We start from the raw sequence: 20,869 nt of genomic DNA on the forward strand, positions 1-20,869 counted from the left end.
CACAGTGCTGTGAGAAACATATCTTATAAACCTCATTTAGGACCCTTAGGAGCAGAGATGGAAGGACCTTAATTCAGTGATGGAAGAAAAAAAAATCTTTCCTTTCATTGCAGTGTTGAATATTTTGTGACAAATTTGGGCCAAACTACAAATTTCACAAGGATCAATTATAATTGATTTATATTAATTTCTTCCAAACTACCCTTTAAATGAACCTAAAACAATTAAATAACAATTAAAGCTTGCAGAAAACATGTATTTTGTCAACCTAACATACTCCTACACTGAAAGAGTCAGTGGTCATCTAGTCCAATTCTCCAGTTTTACAAATGAGGAAGCTCAGGCCCAGAGAGTTTGGTTCACAACAGCTCTAACTGGCAGAGATCAGGGGTGAATCTAGGTCCTTGACCTCGGTCCTCTTTCCACTCTTTCTCTATGCAAATCCAAGCAATTAGTCTGGTGAAGTCCACCATGCTTACTTTTTGTAAGTCTTAATGAAAGCAAGCATTTCAGTGGGGAAATATGAATAGTTTTTAGCATTCTGCTCTTTTACTTTTTTCTGCACTTTCTTCAGGTCCGAATGGGGCTGAATGTCAGTGCCCATCTCAGGGCCGCTGGTATTTGGCAAATGGAAACAAACACTGCATTACAGACAATGGTACAAGATGTGAAGGGGGACAATTCACTTGTCTCAGTGGGCGATGCATCTCTGAGAGGTGGAAGTGCGATAACGACAATGACTGTGGGGATGGCAGCGATGAGTTGGAGAGCGTCTGTGGTAAGCCAAGAATGCAGCTTGCGGGCCTTCCAAGGACTGGGATATGATATTGTAGTGAATTGATTGTGCCCAGGTATTGGATTTAGGGTGGAAATGTAAATAACTAAATAACTTCTTAAATTACTGTTATATCTTTAATACATTGCAAAAGAATTTGCATAATACCAGGCAAGAGGTTCCAGTATTGCATACTGGTGGGATTCTTTCCCTAGTCTCCACTTCCATCTTCAAGTGCATTATAGTACATAAAACACAAGGGAATTTTGGGAAGTGTGAGGTCAATAACTGTCTCTGCTTCTTCCTAAGAAAAGCTTCTTGTAGTTTGCTGTTTTTTTGGATTAAATTAAGCATGTGTTGAGAGGAATGTATGATTAAAGAAAGGAGAATAATTTCTTTTCTTAGTATTTGATTTGGTTTATAAAGCTTTCAGACTTCTTTTGCTGACTTTTTTAAGAATACATCCCTTCAATCTTTTCTCTTTCTCCTTAGCATTTCACACTTGCCAGCCAACAGCATTCACCTGTGGTAATGGGCGCTGTGTCCCTTATCATTATCGCTGTGATCACTACAATGATTGTGGAGACAATAGTGATGAGGCAGGCTGTTTGTTCCGAACTTGTGACTCCAACACAGAATTTGCCTGCAACAATGGGAGGTGCATATCCCTGGACTATGTCTGCAATGGTATCAATAACTGCTATGATAATGGCACTACAGATGAGAGGAACTGCCGTAAGTCCACTTATGATGTTTAAGAATTTGAAACCTTAGAATATATGAGATAAAATTTACTTTTCCTGGTTATAGGGCACATGCATTGTGTCTGGGCTCTTTTTTGGCTATTATCAAATATTATGCTTAGGCCTTCTTTCTCCCCCTAACCCCCTTCCTTTCAATAGCATCCCTAGTCACCATTTTATTTTATTGAAGAAGAATTTAAACCCTAGAGAAATGTTTTGCTCAAAGTTATGCAAATAATTAATGGAACAACCAAGATTAGACCCATTTTTCATGATGTTCTATGATCTTTTTTGCTTTGTTCAGTGTTGAAAAAGCATCTTTTCAAATGATTCATATTATATGATTTGCTATTACTAAAGTATACTGTTTTCAGTTTGATGCATATTGTGATTTAATAGCTTGAAAGTTATCTAAATGTTAGTCTTATTTTTTAAATCACTTTAAGCTGATCGTACTTGCCAGTCTGGATATACAAAATGTCAGAACACAAATATTTGTATTCCTCGAACTTATCTTTGTGATGGAGATAATGACTGTGGAGATATGAGTGATGAGAGTCCTACTCATTGTGGTGAGTTTTCAGTGCTTTATTCCTGTTTTAGGGAGTTATGACATATTCCATAATGTAGTTGAAATTTTAGAATTGTCAACAAAATTGCCATCTTAGAAACATCCCTCTAAAAAGCAGAGTGGAGCATTTCTTTTGTGAAGGTCAAACTTCCCTTCCCCTTCCCATACTTCCAAATTCTCTTCCAATGGCCTATCATAGTATCTGAACTTCTGCTATTTCAATTCTGAGATTCATTCCTAAGAGTTTTGAAAGTTTTATGGTATTCAGCAGTACCCTGTTAAAATATAAAATTAACCACAGTTTATTTACTTAAGTCATTCTTTTTAATGTTCCTTTACTGAAATATAAATTCCTTAAACAAGCACTTGATTGAATTGACTATTGTCTTTACATTTTGTATCTATTTCTTGAGAGGTAGCAGTTTCTACAAAACACTTTTTGTGTATTTGCAACTCAAGTCAGAAGGCTTTCTTTATCAATTTTCCTTGAGAATAAAAGATTAGATAGATCTACAATGAATGAATTTATGATCTGCCCTTCTGACCAATGCCTAAGAGTAGAAAACCCAGACTTAGAATCATGGAAAAGAAACAAAGGATCTGAATGCAAGTGTGAATCAGGGGTACAAGGTATCAGTCAGGAGTAGGCAGAATAAATAGAGCTATCTTTGGCATTCCTGTCTCATTATCAATATTTCCCTGACCAAACACCATCATGACTGATATCAAGTCAAAAGGCTGCTCCAGACTGGAACAAATCCTATAGTTCACTGAAGCTAGGAGATCAGGGCAATTACTTATTTTACCTGCTTTTAGGGTCTGGAAAAAAAGAATCAGAAAAGAAATCTGAGTTAAGAACCAATTATGTTTATATTAAAGGGGTCTATAATTTGAGAATGAATGAAAGGAATGACTTGTTTACTCCCTAGGCCAAGAGCATATCACTTAGCCTTTGCATCCTATCATTTTATCACCAACATAGAAATATTAGAAGCTGTGATGACACAATGACAGGGTGGGCAAAAATTCTGAGCAAACAAGCTTGTGTTTCATTCATAGGTTTTATCTTCTCTCCTTCCTGTAGTCTCTCTGACTTGTACCAGCAGTGAGTTCCGTTGCACATCTGGGCGCTGTATTCCTGCTCACTGGTATTGTGATCAAGGAGTAGATTGTCCTGATGGTTCTGATGAACCTTCTTCTTGTGGTAAGAAAGGACTCAGATCTAAGAAGTAATATGGGGCCATAGATGACTTAGAGCAGGGATTCTCTCTCTGAAGTTCATGAACCTCCTCCAAGGGTTCTGTGCATGGATTGTAGGATATTCCATGAACTTGGATGGGAAAAATTGCATCATTTTTTTCATTAGTCTTTGGCTTTCATTGGCATCCTGTGAATTTTATTTTTTGCATTTAAAACATGATTTTGAGAAGGAATGCCTGGGCTTCAACAGATTGTCAAAGTAGATTAAGAGCTCCACTGGTGTAAAAGATGAATTGTGGTATAGAAAATTCCTTCTTTTCCTTTTCTTCCCATTACCTCCACAATCAAACTGAAAATCCTTCATCAATTTGAAAGTGGCCCAAGCTAGTAATATTGTTAGCAGAAGTGAACTGCATGCTATTATTGCTTAATGAATCTGTTTGAATGGGAAGCAGGGTGAAGAGGAGACAGCTGAGTAGGTGCTCTATGCTGAGCAAAGGGTCTATTAACTACCATTCTCTATTGAAATGGGTAAATGGATGAGGTGAGGGAAAGATGACAAATATGCATATTTGTTATGGTTCAATTCAGTACAATTCAATTCTAAATATTTTTCTCTAAAATGAATGAGGTGCCAATATGAATCCCTATGGCCCCTTCCAGCTTTAGATCTATGGTCCTATGATCCTGTGGTAGGATGGGCAGTGTGCTGGACATGTAGACATGTAGCTATAAAACCTGCTTCAACTGGATTGAGAAACTTTTTGCTAAGTCTTTTGCTCTCTCAAGATTTTATTTTCCTCATTTGTAAAATAAGGGTTTTGTATTGTAAGAGTATTCTGACTTTGTGTATTTGTGTTTGTTTGACTTAGTACAATTAAGTTAAAACAAACCTTTGATCATTTAATTTTTTTAGTTACCTAATCCTAGAGTAGGGCAAGGACCATTTGCCATTTCCTTCTTCAGCTCATTTTACAGATGAGGAAACTGAGGAAAATAAGGTTAAGTGACTTGTCCAAAGTCACATAGCTAGTAAGTATTTGAACTTAGATCTTCCTGACTTCTGCTTTGGCACACCCTATGCTGCCTAACTGTCCCACTTTTATGTGATAACATTATCTAAGAACTTGCTGAAATGTCTGGGGCAAAAAGGAGTCTTACTGTTAATTTTTTGAATTACTTTTGAATGAAGGCATAGTGTTGCAAAGAGAACATTGAATTTATAATTAGAAGGACTGAGTTTGAATTTTACCTTCTTCCTAGTAACTGTTCCATCTCCACCCTTTCTCTTTCCATCATTCTGTCTTTTCTTTATAACTGTGTGGGAGCAACAGAACTACAGCCCATCATCACTATTAGTGGAGTCTCACTCATGAGGAGACAGCAAGAAATTCTTAATCCTTTTAGTATTGTGGATATTTTTGTAAGTCTGGTGAAGCCCAAGAATGCTCTCCTGGGAATAAGTTTTTTTAAATGCATAAAATAAAATATCTAGGATTATAAAGAAACCAATTTTATTGAAATAGAGATTTCAAAATATATTTTTAAAAATGTTCATTGCTACAGATTAAGAGCTTCTGCTTATCATCAAATTAAATAACCTCAGATGAAATAGAAAGTTAGTGAAGTATAATTGCAAATAACAGTTTTAGAGAAAGAGAACTTAGCTTTGACACTTGTGTTTTCCAGGCTTGGATTCATAAATATCAACTTCTATGAATTTTTACTTTCTCTAGAAATCAACTCTGTTTAATTTAACTAATCATATCAAGCAAGGTTATTAATTTTGTAGTGCCTCAGGTGAGGACTTGTTCAGCAGATCAGTTCAGATGTGATGATGGCAGGTGTATTCCAAGCACATGGATCTGTGATGGTGACAATGACTGTGGGGATATGAGTGATGAGGATCAAAGACATAGCTGTGGTAAGTGAAACATATTATACAATGCAATATTTCATCCCTTGGAAATAATGCTGAGTGGCATTTTTATCCTTGGACAGTTTGATGCTTAATTTAATGATTTCTTTTTAATTGAATGGAGGTGTCAGAATTTTCTCTTTGTATTTCATCCTATAATTATTTGATGTTTTTTCCTTAAATACTTTAGAGTAACCTCACATTAATTCATCTTTGGTGCACTTAACCAGCACAAGTAATTACCTAAATGGAGATGACTTAATAAGGCTATCAATTTCTAAAGTGGATAAAGACAACTCTAAATCTTAATTTTAGGGACAATTTTGCCAATGAATATTTAACTGAAAATCTCATAATTTCACTTTTAACTTTGCTTTCTTGAAAGGGAAAGGTGAAGTATCTATCTCTTTCTAAATGAACAGGTATATTTTCCCATTGAATCCCAAATGAATTGCTGGTCAAAGTTCCTCAGGACATTCCCTTTCCCCAATAGAAACTTCAAAACAATGATCATAGGAGTTCTGCAGGTCCAAAAATACCTCTTGAGTAAAATGACTGTGATCCATAGTTCAACTTCAAATGAGTTTATTACAAAGGATGGGCAGAGCCTATGAACTGATCTTGATGTTTTGTTTATTTCCCTGATCTTTGGGCAATCCCGAGCCACCAACATGAGACTGAATCAAATGACTGCATCTTTCTCTTTCTTCAAGGGAATGAAAACATGCTAGAAATTCTTTTGTTTTCTGCCGTTAATTTGCTTTCAGAATTTCTGGCCATTCTTGACTGAAATTAATACCTCTCACCTGTTCTGCTTCTATGAGATTTTTGTTGTCATTGTTGGGTTGTTTCAGTTGTGTCTGACTCCTTGTGGCAAAGATGTTGAAGTAGTTTGCCATTTCCTTCTTCAGTTCATTTTATAGATGAGGAAACTAAGGAAAATAAGGTTAATTAAGTGACTTGTCCAAGGTCACATAGCTAGTAAGTATTTGAACTTAGATTTTCCTGACTTCAACTCTGGCTCTCTATCCCCTATGCTACCACACTTTGATGTGATAATCTTATTATTTAAGAACTTGCTGAAATGTCTGGGGCAAAAGGAGTCTTGCAAGGCAATGGGGTTAAGTGACTTGCCCAAGGCCACACAGCTAGGCAATTATTAAGTGTCTGAAGCTGGATTTGAACTCAGGTACTCCTGACTCCAGGGCTGGTGCTCTGTCCACTGCACCACCTAGCTGCCCCAAAAGGAGTCTTTGTGAATTACTTTGGAATGGAGGCACAGTGTTGCAAAGAGAACACTGAATTTATAATTAGAAGGACTGAGTTTGAATTTCAGCTTCTTCCTAGCAACTAGATGGTACAGTGGATAGTCCTGGATCTGGAGCCAATAAGACCTGAGTTCAAATTCAACCTCAGACACTTAATAACTGCGTGAACTTGGGCAGGATTCTTAATCTCTATTTGCCTAAGATTCTTCAACTGAAAATTGAGAATAATAACAGTACCTATCTTGAATAATTATCAAGGTAAAAGGAGATATTATTTGCAAATTGCTTAGTATAATGCTTAGAACATAGCCATCTAAATGCTATGTGATTGGGGGCAAATCACTTAATATTTCAACTTCAAGTTCCTTAGCTCTAAAGTAGGGATAATTATACCTGTATACCTGCCCCAGTTAGGTCAATGTGGTCCATGGGATAGAGTGTTAAAACTGGAGGTGCCCCTCTGCCCCTGGAACAGGACTCTGGAGCTCTGACCACATTCAGATCCTGATCGCAGTCTAGGCCCCCCCCATAGAACAGCAGGGCCTCCCCACCTCAGCCCCATGGCAGAGGGGGGTGCTTATGGTCATTCACAGACCAGGAGGGAGGACAGAACCCCACACACTGAGACCCTTGTGGGAGTGTCCGAAAAGCTCAGGAAGCACCCCCAAAAAACAGGCTTAGGCTGGGAAAATGAACAACAAAGAAACAAGAGGAAGACCATTGAGAAATATTTTGCAACTGAGCCCAAGAAGGATCAAAATACTCAGTCTGAAGATGAGGAAGCACAAGCTCCTGCATCTAAAGACTCCAAGAAAAACAGAAATTGGGCTCAGGCTATGATAGAGCTCAAAAAAAGACTTTGAAAATCAAATGAGGGAGTTAGAAGAAAAACTGGGAAAAGAAAGGAGAGAGATGTAGGAAAAACATGAAAATGAAGTCAGCAGCTTAGTCAAGGAAATCCAAAAAAATGCTGAAGAAAATAGCATGCTAAAAACCAGCTTAGGTCAAATGGATAAAACAGTTCAAAAAGTTATTGAGGAAAAGAATGCTTTAAAAAGCAAAATTGGCCAGATGGAAAAAGAGATAAGAAAACTCTCTGAGGAGAATAAATCCTTCAGACAAAGAATAGAATTCAGGGAGATTGATGAATTTACCAGAAATCAGGAATCAATACTTCAAAACAAAAAAAAAATGAAAAATTAGAAGAAAATGTGAAATATCTCATTGAAAAAACAACTGATATGGAAAACAGACTTAGGAAAGATAATTTGAAAATTATTGGAATACCTGAAAGTCATGATCAGGAAAAGAGCCTTGACATCATTTTCAAAGAATTACTACAGGAAAATTGCCCTGATATTCTAGAAGCAGAGGGCAAAATAGAAATGGAGAGAATCCACCGATCCCCCCGAGAAAGAGATCCCAAAAAACCAACCCCCAGGAATATTATAGCCAAGTTCCAGAACTCCCAAGTCAAAAAGAAAATATTACAAGCAGCCAGAAGGACACAGTTCAAATATCGTGGAGCTGCAGTCAGGATCACACAGGACTTAGCAGCAGCTACATTGGAAGCTCGTAGGGCTTGGAATACAATATACCAGAAGGCAAAAGAGCTTAGAATGCAGCCAAGAATGAACTACCCAGCAAGGCTGAATGTCCTCTTCCAGGGAAAAAGATGGACTTTCAATGAACCAGGGGAATTTCAAAGGTTCCTTTTGGAATGGCCAGAGCTGAACAGAAGGTTTGATCTTCAGATACAGGACTCAGGTGAAGCATGGAGATTGGAGGAGAGGGGTGAAATATGAGGGACTTAATGAGGATGAACTGCATGTATGGAAAAATGATACTGATAATATTCATATGAACCATCTCAGTTAATAGAGCAGGTAGAGGGAGCTTTTATAGCTGAAGCACAGGAGAAAGCTGAAGTCAAAGATAAAATATGGTGTAAAAATGGAGTCAATAAGAAAAAACGGGAAATGGAATGGGAGAAAGAAAAAGGAGAGGGGGAATAGTCCAAGCTATTTCACATAATAAGATTTTTTTTTATTACAATGAGCTATTGCAATGATATGGAAGGGGGAACTCAAGGGGCAATGAGGGAACCTTTGCTCTCATCAGAGAAGGCTAGGAGAGGAAACAGCAAATATACTCAATGGGGTATAGACAACTGGAGTAAGAAGGAGGGGGGAGCGGGGGGAAGGGGTGGGGATGTGTATAAAGGAGGAGAGGATGGACCATGGGGGGACAGTGGTCAGATATAACACATTTTCTTTTTTTTACTTCTTGCAAGGGGGTGGGATTGGATGGCCTGCTCAGGACCATGGGGCCAGGTGGATTCTGGGCCTAAGGGGTGGTATGGGGGCTCAGGGCTTCTTGGCCCCAGGACCAGGGATCTGTCTGCTGCGCCACTCAGCGACCCTACAGCAGAGTCAAAGTGAAAGGAGAGAGAAAATATAGTACATGGTAGTGGAGAAATAAGAAAGGAGGGAGTTGCGATCAGCAATGGCAATGTTGGAAAAATATGGAAGTAACTTTTGTGATGGACTTATCATAAAAAATGTGATCTACTCACGACAGAGTTGATGGTGTTGGAACAAAGACTGAAACACATTTTTTTGTTATTATTATTTGGGGGAGGGTGCAGGGCAAGTGGGGCTGGGTGGCCTGCCTGGGGCCACATAGCAGGGTGATCATTGGGTGTCTGGGGCCGGATTCGGACCCAGGTGCCCCTGGCTCAAGGGCCAATGCTCTGTCTGCCACCCAGCTACCCCTACTATTATTGCTATTTTATTTTATTTTGGGTCTTTTTTTCCCCCTTCTTTTTGGTTTTTGCAGGGCAGTGGGGATCAGGTGGCTTGCATGTCACATGGCTGGGTGATTATTGGGTTTACGAGGCTGGATATGGACTCGGGTGCTCGTGGCTCCAGGGCTGGTGCTTCATCCATTGCACCACCTGGCCATACCTACAATTATTACTATTATTTTTTTAATTTTAATTTTTTTCTCCCCCCTTTACTTTTTTGCCCAAGCAAGTCTATCTATATTCATGGGGGTGGGGTATTTTGTTTACTTGTAAACAAGAATATTTTATTAATGTAAAGAAAAACATTTGTACAAAATGAGAATAAAAAATAAATTAAAAAAACTGGAGGTAGAAGACATAAGTTCAAATACTGTTTTTGATATTTATCAGTTGTTTGATCCTGGGTACAGCACTAAACCTCATCTTATGGGGTTATTATAAAGTTAAAATCCAGTAACATTTGAAAAATGCTTTACATACTAGAAAGTACTGTGCAAAGCCAATTATTGTTGTTTCCTACTTTCTAAAGTTATCAGGACCATGATATATGCAGTGTACTTTTCCATTTCTACTTCCACAGCATCTTTCATCCAGTCCCTTTTCTTTAGATCCTTATCTCCTCAGACTTGGACTATTGCAATAGTCTCCTACTTGAACTGCTGTGTTCTAAATCTCTTGCATTCTAATAAACTCTCTACATAATCACCAAATTAATTTTCCTAAGACACAGATAAAATTATATTACTGTCCCATGCAGTAAAACCTAGTGGCTTAGGATCAAATCAGTTCCTCTATCTTTAACATTTTTTGCAACTTAATGTCAGTTTTCCAATCTTGTTATACATTTCTCTTTTTCCCAAACTGCAGGCAAGTTAGACTGCCCTTCTTATTGAACACACAATGCTCCAGTACCTGTATCTATTCCTCTGTATTTGTTGTCACCCATTTTTGAAATAGGGCAACGGAATAGGCATTGCTTCATTTACCTCCATATTTGAAAATCTTTTCTTTCCTTCAAATTTCAACTGAATTTCTTTCCACATGAAGCCTTTTCAGATCTCATCAACTGTGAATGACTCTCCCACCCCACATGTTTACGTTGTATTTATTTTATTTATATATATTAATATATGTCTATGTTATTTGCCCTTAAAAAGCAGAAGATACTCTGCATTCTAGTGAAGGTTAATGTACTAGAATGTAAGCTTCTTGAGGACAGGAGGTTTTTCATTTTTGGTTTTGTATCCTGAGTTCCTGGCATAGTTCTTTATATAGTATAGATTATTAATAAATATTTGTTGACTGATATAAAGCATAAAACATCATTTAAAAATTATTGTTAAATTCTAAATTATCTGAGCATAGGGGAGATAATTAACTTATCTCTGTTGTTTCTTTTAACCACTAGGGCACTACTTTGCTGTTGTAGGTGGACAAAAAATATTTGTTAAACAAATAAATAAATGAATGCTATGCAATAGATCAGTTCTAATGCTTTCATGTGATGGATGAAAGATCCAAATAGCTGAAATGATATTTCTAGATGCATTTTTATCATAATCAGTAATTTGTATAGGATATTTTTTGCCATCTTTTCTATTTATCTGAATTGTCTACTAACTTAAAACAAAAGTAAGAAGTAAACCAATTGAAAGAATTTTTTACAAGATATGTGATGCTTTCAATGTGCTTTGGTTTTAGGTGACCGCAACTGTACTCGTTCTGAATTTACATGTATCAACAACCAGCCTCCTCTCAGGAGGTGCATTCCCAGAGCCTGGATCTGTGATGGAGATGCAGATTGCAGTGATGCTTATGATGAACATCAGAACTGCACCAGGCGTTCTTGCACTGAAAACGAATTCACCTGTGGCAATGGACTGTGTATCCGAAATTCTTACAGGTTGGTTTTGGGTATGAGAGAAGCTTTAATTAGGCCCTTCAGGATGCAGAACAATCCTTTTATTTTTCTTTGGTGGATTCATTATCATGTTCCCTGAAGAGGTGGCTCTAAATCTTATTTATTATACCCAAATCTTCTACCATCCCTCTTACTTTTTTTTGCAAATGACCTTGCATAAGGAGATTAAGGTTATCAGACTCACTTCCATCAACTTCCCTCTTCTGTACCTGAGCTTTTCTACATGTCTTTTCTGTCCTCTATTATACTATCATTAATCTAATTCAGGTCCTCAGTATTTTTTAGAGAAGCAGACTTGTTGTAGCAAATAGAGATTAGTTTTAGAGTCAGGGAGCTCTCTGAGCAAGTTGCTCAGTGCCCCAGACAACTTTCTAAGTTTATAAATTGAAAAGCAGTCCTGATCTGCATTGGGAAATGAAATCTCCTCTTTTGAAATTCCTTAGAGAAATGAAATTACATGCCTTCTAAGTGAGTGGGAAAAAGGATGGAAGGATGAAGAGAATCTGGAACTCAAAATTTAAAAAGAAAAGAATGTTAAAAAATTTAAAAAAGAAAATGAAATATATTAATGATAAGAATAACTAAAATGTTGTAGCACTATAAGGATTACAAAATGCTTTATATTTTCTCATTTATGTTCACAACTCCAAGAGGTAAGTGTTATTATTACCCTCATTTTATAGGTGAGTAAAACTGAAGTAGATAGAGGTTAAATGACTTGCTCCTTATGACACATAGTGTGAGGTTGGATTTGAATTAAGGTCTTTCTGTCTCCATCTTTAATGTTCTATTCATTATGCCATCTAACTTTCTCAAAGCTCTCTCTCTCTCTCTCTCTCTCTGTGTGTGTGTGTGTGTGTGTGTGTGTGTGTTGGGAGGGAGTTGTTTCCAGTTTCTGATACTCTTAGGCTTTAAATATGAATTGGTCCTTAGAGTTCATCCTCATTTGGGTACCAGAAAACTGAAGTTAACTTCCTTGAGGTCAGAGTCAATCATTTAACAAAGATTCAAAACAAGATCTTCTAATTCTATGTTCTAGGTCTCATTTCATTATATCATGAAGTGTACCTTTTTGAACCTATTCCATGTCCACTAGTACTTTGCTCCATCAACTATCTCTCCCATTTTTCACCTTCAATTTTTATCTTTTTATTGATTCCTTCTCTTCTTCCAAAAAACATGTTTCTCCATTCTAGAAAATTATTCTTCCAACTTTGCAGCCCTCTTTAGTATCCTTCCAATCTGATTTATTCTTTTCAACACCAAACTCCCTGAGAACAGTTGTTTGATGGCTCTATTTTTTTCACCATTTATTCACCTTTATTTTTTTTTAATCTGAACTCATAATGTCATCCATTCATGTGGGGAACTCCCAGAGAGGAAACTCCATTTGCCAATGCTTTTAGACAATTCAAAGTCCTAGAGAGTTATTTGGGGGGGCATTGAGAGCTTCAAAGATTGACACAAGGTCACACAGCCATTATGTGAAAGAGGTTAGACTCAAAATCCATCTCCATTTACTGCTCCTTCATAACTTTGCTAGCTAACCATTCTTTAACTTCTTTCAATCTGGATCTTTTCTTTATTGAAGCTGCTTTCTTAAAGAGAATTAATTACCAAACCTAATGACTTTCAAAAATTCATTGTCCTTCTTTACCTGCCTTTGGTATTTGACATTAGTCACTTCCTCCTACTTGAAACTTATGTTGGCTTGTAGAATGCTACTTACTCTCTTCCTTCTCATCCATGTCCTTTGCTGTTCCTTCTCACTATTTCCATCTTATATCCTCTAAGGGGCTGACTTTGATATATTATTTTCTACATTCTCTTCCTTGCTGATCTTATCTACTCTCATGTTTTCAGTTGTCATCTTGAGTCTATACCTTTGATCCAAATCACTTTTCTAAGATGTAGTCCCTTATTTTCCATTATCTTAAGGTTATTCTCAGGTGGAACTCATACTAATACTTCAAACTCAGCATGTCCAAAATGGAACTCAATCATGATCCTTCTTCTTCTTCTGAAGTCACAGTCAATCAATCAACAGAGATTAGATCTTCTAATTCCAAGTCTATAGTGTTATATCTTATAAATTATATCTTGAAGTATATCTTTTGCATCTATCCCATGTACACTAGTACCTGACTCCATCAATGATCTGTTCTTCTGTTTTACACCTTTAATTCGTAGCTCTTTGTTGGTACCTTCCCCTCTTTGTTGATGACATGCCAACAAACATGCTTAGATTAAAAAATGGATCACAATTGTCCCAGTTCCACTTGGACTAGAAACCTCCATTGTTTTTGACTCATCTTTTGACTCACTTTTCCCCATACATATAATTGTCAAAAAATAACTTATCTTCAAATGCAATGTCAATACCTCTTGAATCCATTCTTTCTCTTTGCTTCCCTAATCAGTTTCCTTTTCTCCAAGTTATCCTTCATTTAAGCCATCCTGCACGTTACTTGAGTAGAGATTATGTCTTCTCAACACAGTAAAAACAGGTAGGTGGCATAGTAGAAAGAGTGCTGGAATAGGGATTAGGCAGGCCTGAGTTCAAATCCTGCCTCAGTCACTAGTTCTATAACCTTGAACAAATTAACCTCTCTCTGCTATCCTTTCTTTCTCTTTAAAATAGAGATAATAACTCCTACTTTTACAGCATCACTGTGAGCATTAAATACGAAAAGAACTTGAAATTAATGCCTCTCACCTGTTCTGCTTCTATGAGATTTTTTTGTTGTCATTGTTTCAGTTGTGTCTGACTCCTTGTGGCAAAGATGTTGAAATAGTTGGCCATTTCCAGCAGTTTATAAATGCTATTATCATTATTTTTTGGTTATACTATATGTATTTGGTGTGTCATAAATGTTTGTCCTGTTATTATTGTATTTATAATCATGTAGCATTGTTCCAATCTTCTTTGTTTTTCTTGTGCAAAATCTCTTCTTACATCTTATTTGGTCCCAAAACACCTCTCCAACCTTTTCTTCCATTACTGTTCACAGTTATTGAACATTCACTAGGCTTCTTCACCACCATGGTTTTGCTCAGGCTTTCCCCCCTCTCCTTGGAATGTTTTCCCTTTCTTTGTCTATTGAAATCCTACCTATCTCAACAAGCCCAGCTCAGATGCCACCCTGTTTGTGGAGTGCTCCCTGACAATCCCAGCTGGAAGTTTTGATATGATTTAGAGTTGGGTGGAACCTCAGGAATCATCTAGTGAAGCTCCTCATTTTACGAATGAAGAATCTAGGTCCCAGAGAAATGAAGTACCTTGTTCGAGATCATACAGTTAGTATGTAATGAATCATGGATTTGAGCTCTAGTTTTCTAGTCTTATGATGAATTTTTCTATTGACTACACTGCCTTTTATCAACTTGCATAGTACGTTCCTTTTGACACATATATTTTCTTTGTAAGTTCCTTATCCTTGATGCTTAGTCTGGCACTTAATAATTAAACACCTGGCTTAGCCTGGTGGTTAATAAATGCTTATTGGCTGACTGATTAATGACCTTGTGCTGCATAGAGCCTCTTCTACACATATCTCATCTTACTTGCCAGACTATAAGCTCCTTTTGGGAAAAGACTATTTATCTTCATTTCTTATTTGCCTTGAAGGGAATCATGCATAAGAGAGATTAGATTTATTCTGCAGAATAGGAGTAACAGGTGGGAAATTCAAAAAGGCAAATTTAGGCTGGATGTCAAGGAGACATTTTTCATACAGCCCTCTAAAAATGAAACAGACTTCCTTTGGGAAATAGTGAGTTCTCTATCATTGAAGATTTTCATGTAAAGAGTGGATGAACTTTTAGGAAGTATTTTAAACTGGGGAGACTTCAGATATGGATTAGACCAGATGACTTATGAAATTCCATGATCCATATCCCACATTGAACTCATCTCAGAGCCTTATAATTAATAAACACATTTTGAATGAATAAAATCTGCACATACACACATCCACCTTTCATCTGTAAGTATTCTCCATGTCATCATTCCACTTTTATATCAAATTTATGTGATTTTAAAGTTACAAATTATCTTCTTTTATATTTGATATAGTTCCTTGCACATAAATATTTAATATAATTAATCTGAACTACAAAAACATATTGGAAGCTTAAGCGTAGTTTCCCAGAGGTGATATTGCAGTAAGTCCTAATTATGTTCCAAGATACTGGACTTTTCTTCTTTCTGTGCTTCACTGTAGGTTCCCTTCATTCTTATTCTTATTACTTACACACTGAACTAATAGGTGTGTATTTCCTTTACTTATCTGCTGACTGAAGGGTTTTGAATTGCTTTTGCCCTGGGTCATAAATAGAAGAAACCCTCCCATTTATTAGATCATCAATGAAATGATGTTTAAAACAGTTAAGAATTTTTTCCCCCTTGCACACCAGTGGTCTCTGGAAAATGTGCTAGTAATGTGAATCTACTTGGATACTCAGAAGAATGCCAGGAGCAAATTGGGAGGTCTTGTTTTCTTGTGTTTTTAGAGTTGCTTATTGAGAAATGTTTTCTTTTTTTTAAAAGGATTTCTTTTGGAGCTTATTAGTGATACCATTGAAGAACTTTGGTGAGAGTCAGTCATGAATAACTTGATTTAACAGTGATAAGTTGCTTCTGTCAATGAAAGCCTGGCAATATGTTTCCTTAATTGACCTTTTCTATCTCCCTGGATTGTGTCTGAGATAAAGGAAAAATCTTGTGCATTCTTGTCACGTACAGATCAGTTAAACACTTCTATGGTTCTAAGAGGGTCTATATTATTTTACTTCGATCACACCTTGTCTTCATAACTACATTGTATATAGGTAAGAAGACTATTAGTACTGGTGGAGGTGGCAGTACAGGTTCTCACCTGAGTTCAAATCTAGCCTCAGATACTAATTTTGTGACTATAGACAAGTCACTTAACTCTGCCTCAATTTTCTCAACTGTAAAAGGGGGTGTAATTCCAAGACTGTTGTGAGGATCAAATATTTGTAAAGTGCTTAACACAGTGCCTACCTCATAGTATTCATATTATCTATTATTATTATTATTATTATTATCATTATTGTGCTGTTTTCATCAGCATCATCTTCATCATTATTCACTAAAGGATTGTTTGAATTTGTTCCTAGTTTTCCTCTTTCCAGTCAATCTTCTTCCATCCCCAATGGCAACTGAATGAATGAATAAATGAATGACTGATAAAAAGCATTTTTTAATGATTGATCTTGTGCCTGGCAGTTACAAGTGCCAGCAGTACAAGCACAAGCTAGCAACATGTATTCGAAAATGGTGACCAGGGAGGAGTGTTGAAAAGTCAAAGGGAATAGAGGTTAGAGACATGGGACCAGTGACTGGGGTGTCCTTTCCAGGAACAGTGATGTAGATTTAATCATCATTTTCAGAATTAGAGGTGGAAAGGGGCATGGGAGGGTACCATAGTAAGACAGGACAAGATAAAGTGAATGCTCACCCAGCACAGGTCAGGGTCATGGGTAGGAGCTGAAGCCTTGTTTGAGAGATGGAGGCATCTCTTCAGAATCTATGTTGATCTTGAAAGTTTACTGCTGGAGGGGGAGTGTGTCCAAGGTGATGTGCATGCCAACCCTGCTGCTCCCATAAGATCTTTCTCTATAGGGGAGTTTTGAACTGGCTTGTTGATTTGGTCACATTCATCCTAGGCTTCTTCAGTGTTCAACTCACTTGCTTTACTAAGCTCATTCTGATCCAAGAGCCCTGTCAGGTTTGCTACTATACCCTCTACTACTCCCCCCATTTTTTTTTTTGAATTTGTTTTGTGTGTGTTTCTTTACTTATTTGAAATCTTGCCGGTTCCTCCCAATGCAATGGAAGGAGGGCAAGGACTTTTATGTATGTGTTCCTAGGATCTAGTTCTGTATTAGGCATAGCATAAGCACTTAATAAATGTTAATTGAATAAATGAATGACTAAGGAAATAGCTTCATCTATGGAATCTTGCCTAATATACAGACAAATAGTGAATTTTGGTTTTCATACGCAAATGGTGAAGATTGTTCAAATTTACATATTCAGTCTAATTATATTCTACCAACTTAATGTTTAAGGCTGTGATTCTTTTCACTGTGATCATTATGATTACCTTTTCATGGTTTTTGATGAAAACATCACTTCTTTTCGCAGGTGTGACAGACGCAATGACTGTGGTGACAGTAGTGATGAGAGAGGCTGCGTATACCCACCTTGCCAGCAGTATCACTTTACTTGTCAGAATGGCCGGTGTATTTCTAAAACTTACCTCTGTGATGGAGACAATGATTGTGGAGATTTGTCTGATGAGCTGGAACATCTCTGTTCTACTCCAGAAGCCACATGCCCACCTCATCAATTCAAGTGTGACAATGGAAACTGCATTGAAATGATGCAAATCTGCAACCATCTGGATGACTGTGGTGATAATAGTGATGAGAAAGGATGTGGTGAGTCATCTAATGACTTTGGGTAAAGGGTTGCCTCGAGATTAACTGAGTTTCTTAAAGGAATTGATAAAAATACACAACAGAGTAAATGAACACATTTTTGGTCCCTAATAGTTTGAGTTTGTAAGATCATTGATTTAGAGAAGGATAGAACTTCACAGGTCGTTTTTCTAATCCTTTCATTTCATGCTGATACTGAGATCCAGAAAGGTTAGATAACTTGCCCAAGGTCATACAGATAGAATATGACAGAGCAATATAGTATAGGACAGAGCATATAGTATATGACTCTAAATATAACAGTTTCCATTGCACCATACTTCCATCTCTTCTTTCTTCATAAATTGACTTTTCCACCATTAAAAAGTAGTACAACCTGTTCTTTAACTTCTCGAGGCAATTATGTGTTGTTCTTTCACTCTCTCATAAGTCAACCAGTATTTTTTTTGCAAGGCAATGGGGTTAAGTGATTTGCCCAAAGTCACACAGCTAGGTATTTATTAAATATCTGAGACCAGATCTGAACTCAAGTCTGCCTGACTCCATGGCCAGTGCTCTATCCATGCACTACCTAGCTGCCCTGAACCAGTATTTTTTAATGAATTTCTTGATCAATATTGTCTAAACTCCATGGTGATTAGGACTTAACTCTCTAATCATCTTGGCAAAAGATGGAATCTCATCTAGCAGTTGGATGATTGGTGATGATCCTCTATTCATCTAGTTTGGTCTTCAGACAGTTGACTCTCTGTCATTCTGGATAGTGTTGGTTTTCCTTCTCTAAAGTCCTAAAGACAATTCAATATAAAGTGACCCTAGGATCTTGAAAGTAATTACCAAGGGGATAAAACCTTGAGCAAATTTGACCAAGCCAGAAAAGTTTCAAATGGGGGTCCAATAGCTGACTATATGCCTATCATGTGGAGACAACCTAGCTAAATTTGAAATCATTGTTAGACTATTTGCCATTATGAAGAATTATGATGATAATGATGATGATAATAATAATGTTTCCACAGCTACTTATGAAAACCCTGAAATATGAAAGGGTTAAAATCTGTGCTAGTGTTAATAAACTAGTAATATGTACACACTATTAGCAGCTGGTTGATGCTGTAGATAGAGCACTGATTCTGGACTCAGTAAGACTCATCTTCCTAAGTTTAAATCTGACCTCAGACACTTACTGGCTATGTGACCCTAGGCAAGTCACTTAACCCTGTTTGCCTCAGTTACCTAATCTGTAAAATGATTTGGAGAAGGAAATGGCAAACCACTCCAGTATCTTTACGAAGAAAACAGTTCATCTGTTTGAACTATAGTATCATAATGGGCACAAAATGAATACCCAAGGAATAACTAATGATTGAAATACTAATGCTTAAAATAGAATATAGTTTCCTTAACCTCTATAAGCCTTCAGCCTAGTAGAGAGAGACTTAGTTTTATGGAACAAGAGATTGTTATCAAGCAGTAATTTCTTTCTATAGTAATTCAGAAGAGAGAGTATGTGAAATATAAAAACTAGCCTTTTGTGCTACCATGATAAATCATATGTGACTATAATTATCATATACAGTTAAATGAACCTTCATATAATACCTATGGTCAAGTATTTTTCATGGAGGGAAGGTACATGAAAATCAATGAAAATACTCCTAGACTTGATTTTGATTCAAGCAATTTTCCATTAATATTTTAGTTAGATTCTTCTTGTTGTTCTGTTATTTTTAGATATGCCTAATTATTTTGTGTCTCCATTTGGGGTTTTCTTGGCAAAGAGACTGGACTCATTGGTCATTTCCTTTTGTCGCTCATTTTACACATGACAAAACTGAGACAAACAGGGTCTTAAGGGTTACACAGATTATTAGTGTCTAAGATTGGATTTGAACTTAGGAAGATGAATTTTCCTGACTCCAGGCACTCTATTCACTGTGGCACCTACTTTTTAGCAAGGAAATCTTCTATTGCATTCTCTTAAGAATCAGAATTTTATTTTGAAAAAAAGAGTCAGCCTCAATATTTGCAGACCAAATGATTTCTTGAGATCTTTTCTTATTTATTTGTTTGTTTGTTTATTTATTTTTATTTTTTGTTGTTTTTTTTGCAAGGCAATGTAGTTAAGTGACTTGCCCAAGATCACACAGTTAGGTAATTATTAAGTGTCTGAGGCTGAATTTGAACTTAGGCCCTCCTGACTCCAGGGCTAGTGCTCTATACACTGTGCCATGTAGCTGTCCCTAAGCTCTTTTCTTAACTTATGGTTCTATGAAATGTGGATATTGAAATCCAGGAAATAATTTCTAATATAATCCTGTTACTCCTATATAGTACACCCCCTGCTAATGATTATTTTTTTGCAATATTAACTGCATTGAAAAACTTTTTTCATATTTAATTATCCATTTGGAAGATTATTTAACTTTTCTTATTTCTCTTTTTCCTCTTATCTTTTGCTTCTTATCTCTGGGTCATTTCATGCTTCCTTAGTACCTCTAGTAGAAGGTGGACAGAGATAGGGTGGGAAAACAGGTGAGACTCTAGTTAGACAATGAATTTGATGACTGTTGGCACCTCTGATGAATGATTAGATTTGGAAATAAGTTGAAAATATAGGCTAAAGGAAGTTTTAGATTATCGTTGTCTTTCATAAATATATATATATAATTCTTATTTTCTTGAAACATTTAAAAATAGTTTTACAAAAATTTGACTACTGAACATCAATAAAACCAATCAACTGATTTAGTGACCACATTTTAATTCCATAATTTCAATACAAAAAAATTATAAGAATTTTTCAATCATTTCTGCTTAATCATCATCAACATTTTTATCCATTCTTCTTCATTCTTCCTTTTATTTGTGGTCCTAAATAGTGCACACTCTATTTTTCCATTTCATATTTTCATAAAGCTCTTTTCAAATTTAAAGTTTGTCTTTTTAATATTATACTACCCTATTATATTAATATATATTATAATATTTTAACAGTACCTATTTTTGTACATTTAGATTATATAGATATAAATATATTTCCTTTTTGAAATGATGCACAAAGCAGTTATGAAATACTTTGCTAACATTCTCAGGGTATATATATCCCTGAAAATGGGATTATTAGGTCAAAATATATGACTATTTGGGGAACTTTTACTGGGTATTGCCAGATTTTTCTCCAAAAACATTTTATTTG

The 20,869-nt window shown here is 36.4% G+C and overlaps 1 protein-coding gene across 2 annotated transcripts in view; it reads left to right on the forward strand.

Moving 5' to 3' along the window:
* LRP2 (LDL receptor related protein 2) overlaps window positions 1–20,869 on the forward strand; it is a 255,216-nt gene that overhangs the window by 164,033 nt on the left and 70,314 nt on the right. For both annotated transcript variants that reach the window (XM_074215768.1, XM_074215769.1), the window contains exons 43-49: window positions 575–778; window positions 1,268–1,510; window positions 1,965–2,090; window positions 3,174–3,293; window positions 5,082–5,213; window positions 10,983–11,184; window positions 17,375–17,670. In XM_074215768.1, the coding sequence (XP_074071869.1) occupies window positions 575–778; window positions 1,268–1,510; window positions 1,965–2,090; window positions 3,174–3,293; window positions 5,082–5,213; window positions 10,983–11,184; window positions 17,375–17,670 (1,323 nt within the window). The remainder of the gene's footprint in view (window positions 1–574; window positions 779–1,267; window positions 1,511–1,964; window positions 2,091–3,173; window positions 3,294–5,081; window positions 5,214–10,982; window positions 11,185–17,374; window positions 17,671–20,869) is intronic.

The sequence above is a fragment of the Macrotis lagotis genome, chromosome 1 (assembly GCF_037893015.1).
Source record: "Macrotis lagotis isolate mMagLag1 chromosome 1, bilby.v1.9.chrom.fasta, whole genome shotgun sequence".
In the NCBI taxonomy this organism is placed as follows: Eukaryota; Metazoa; Chordata; class Mammalia; order Peramelemorphia; family Peramelidae; genus Macrotis; species Macrotis lagotis.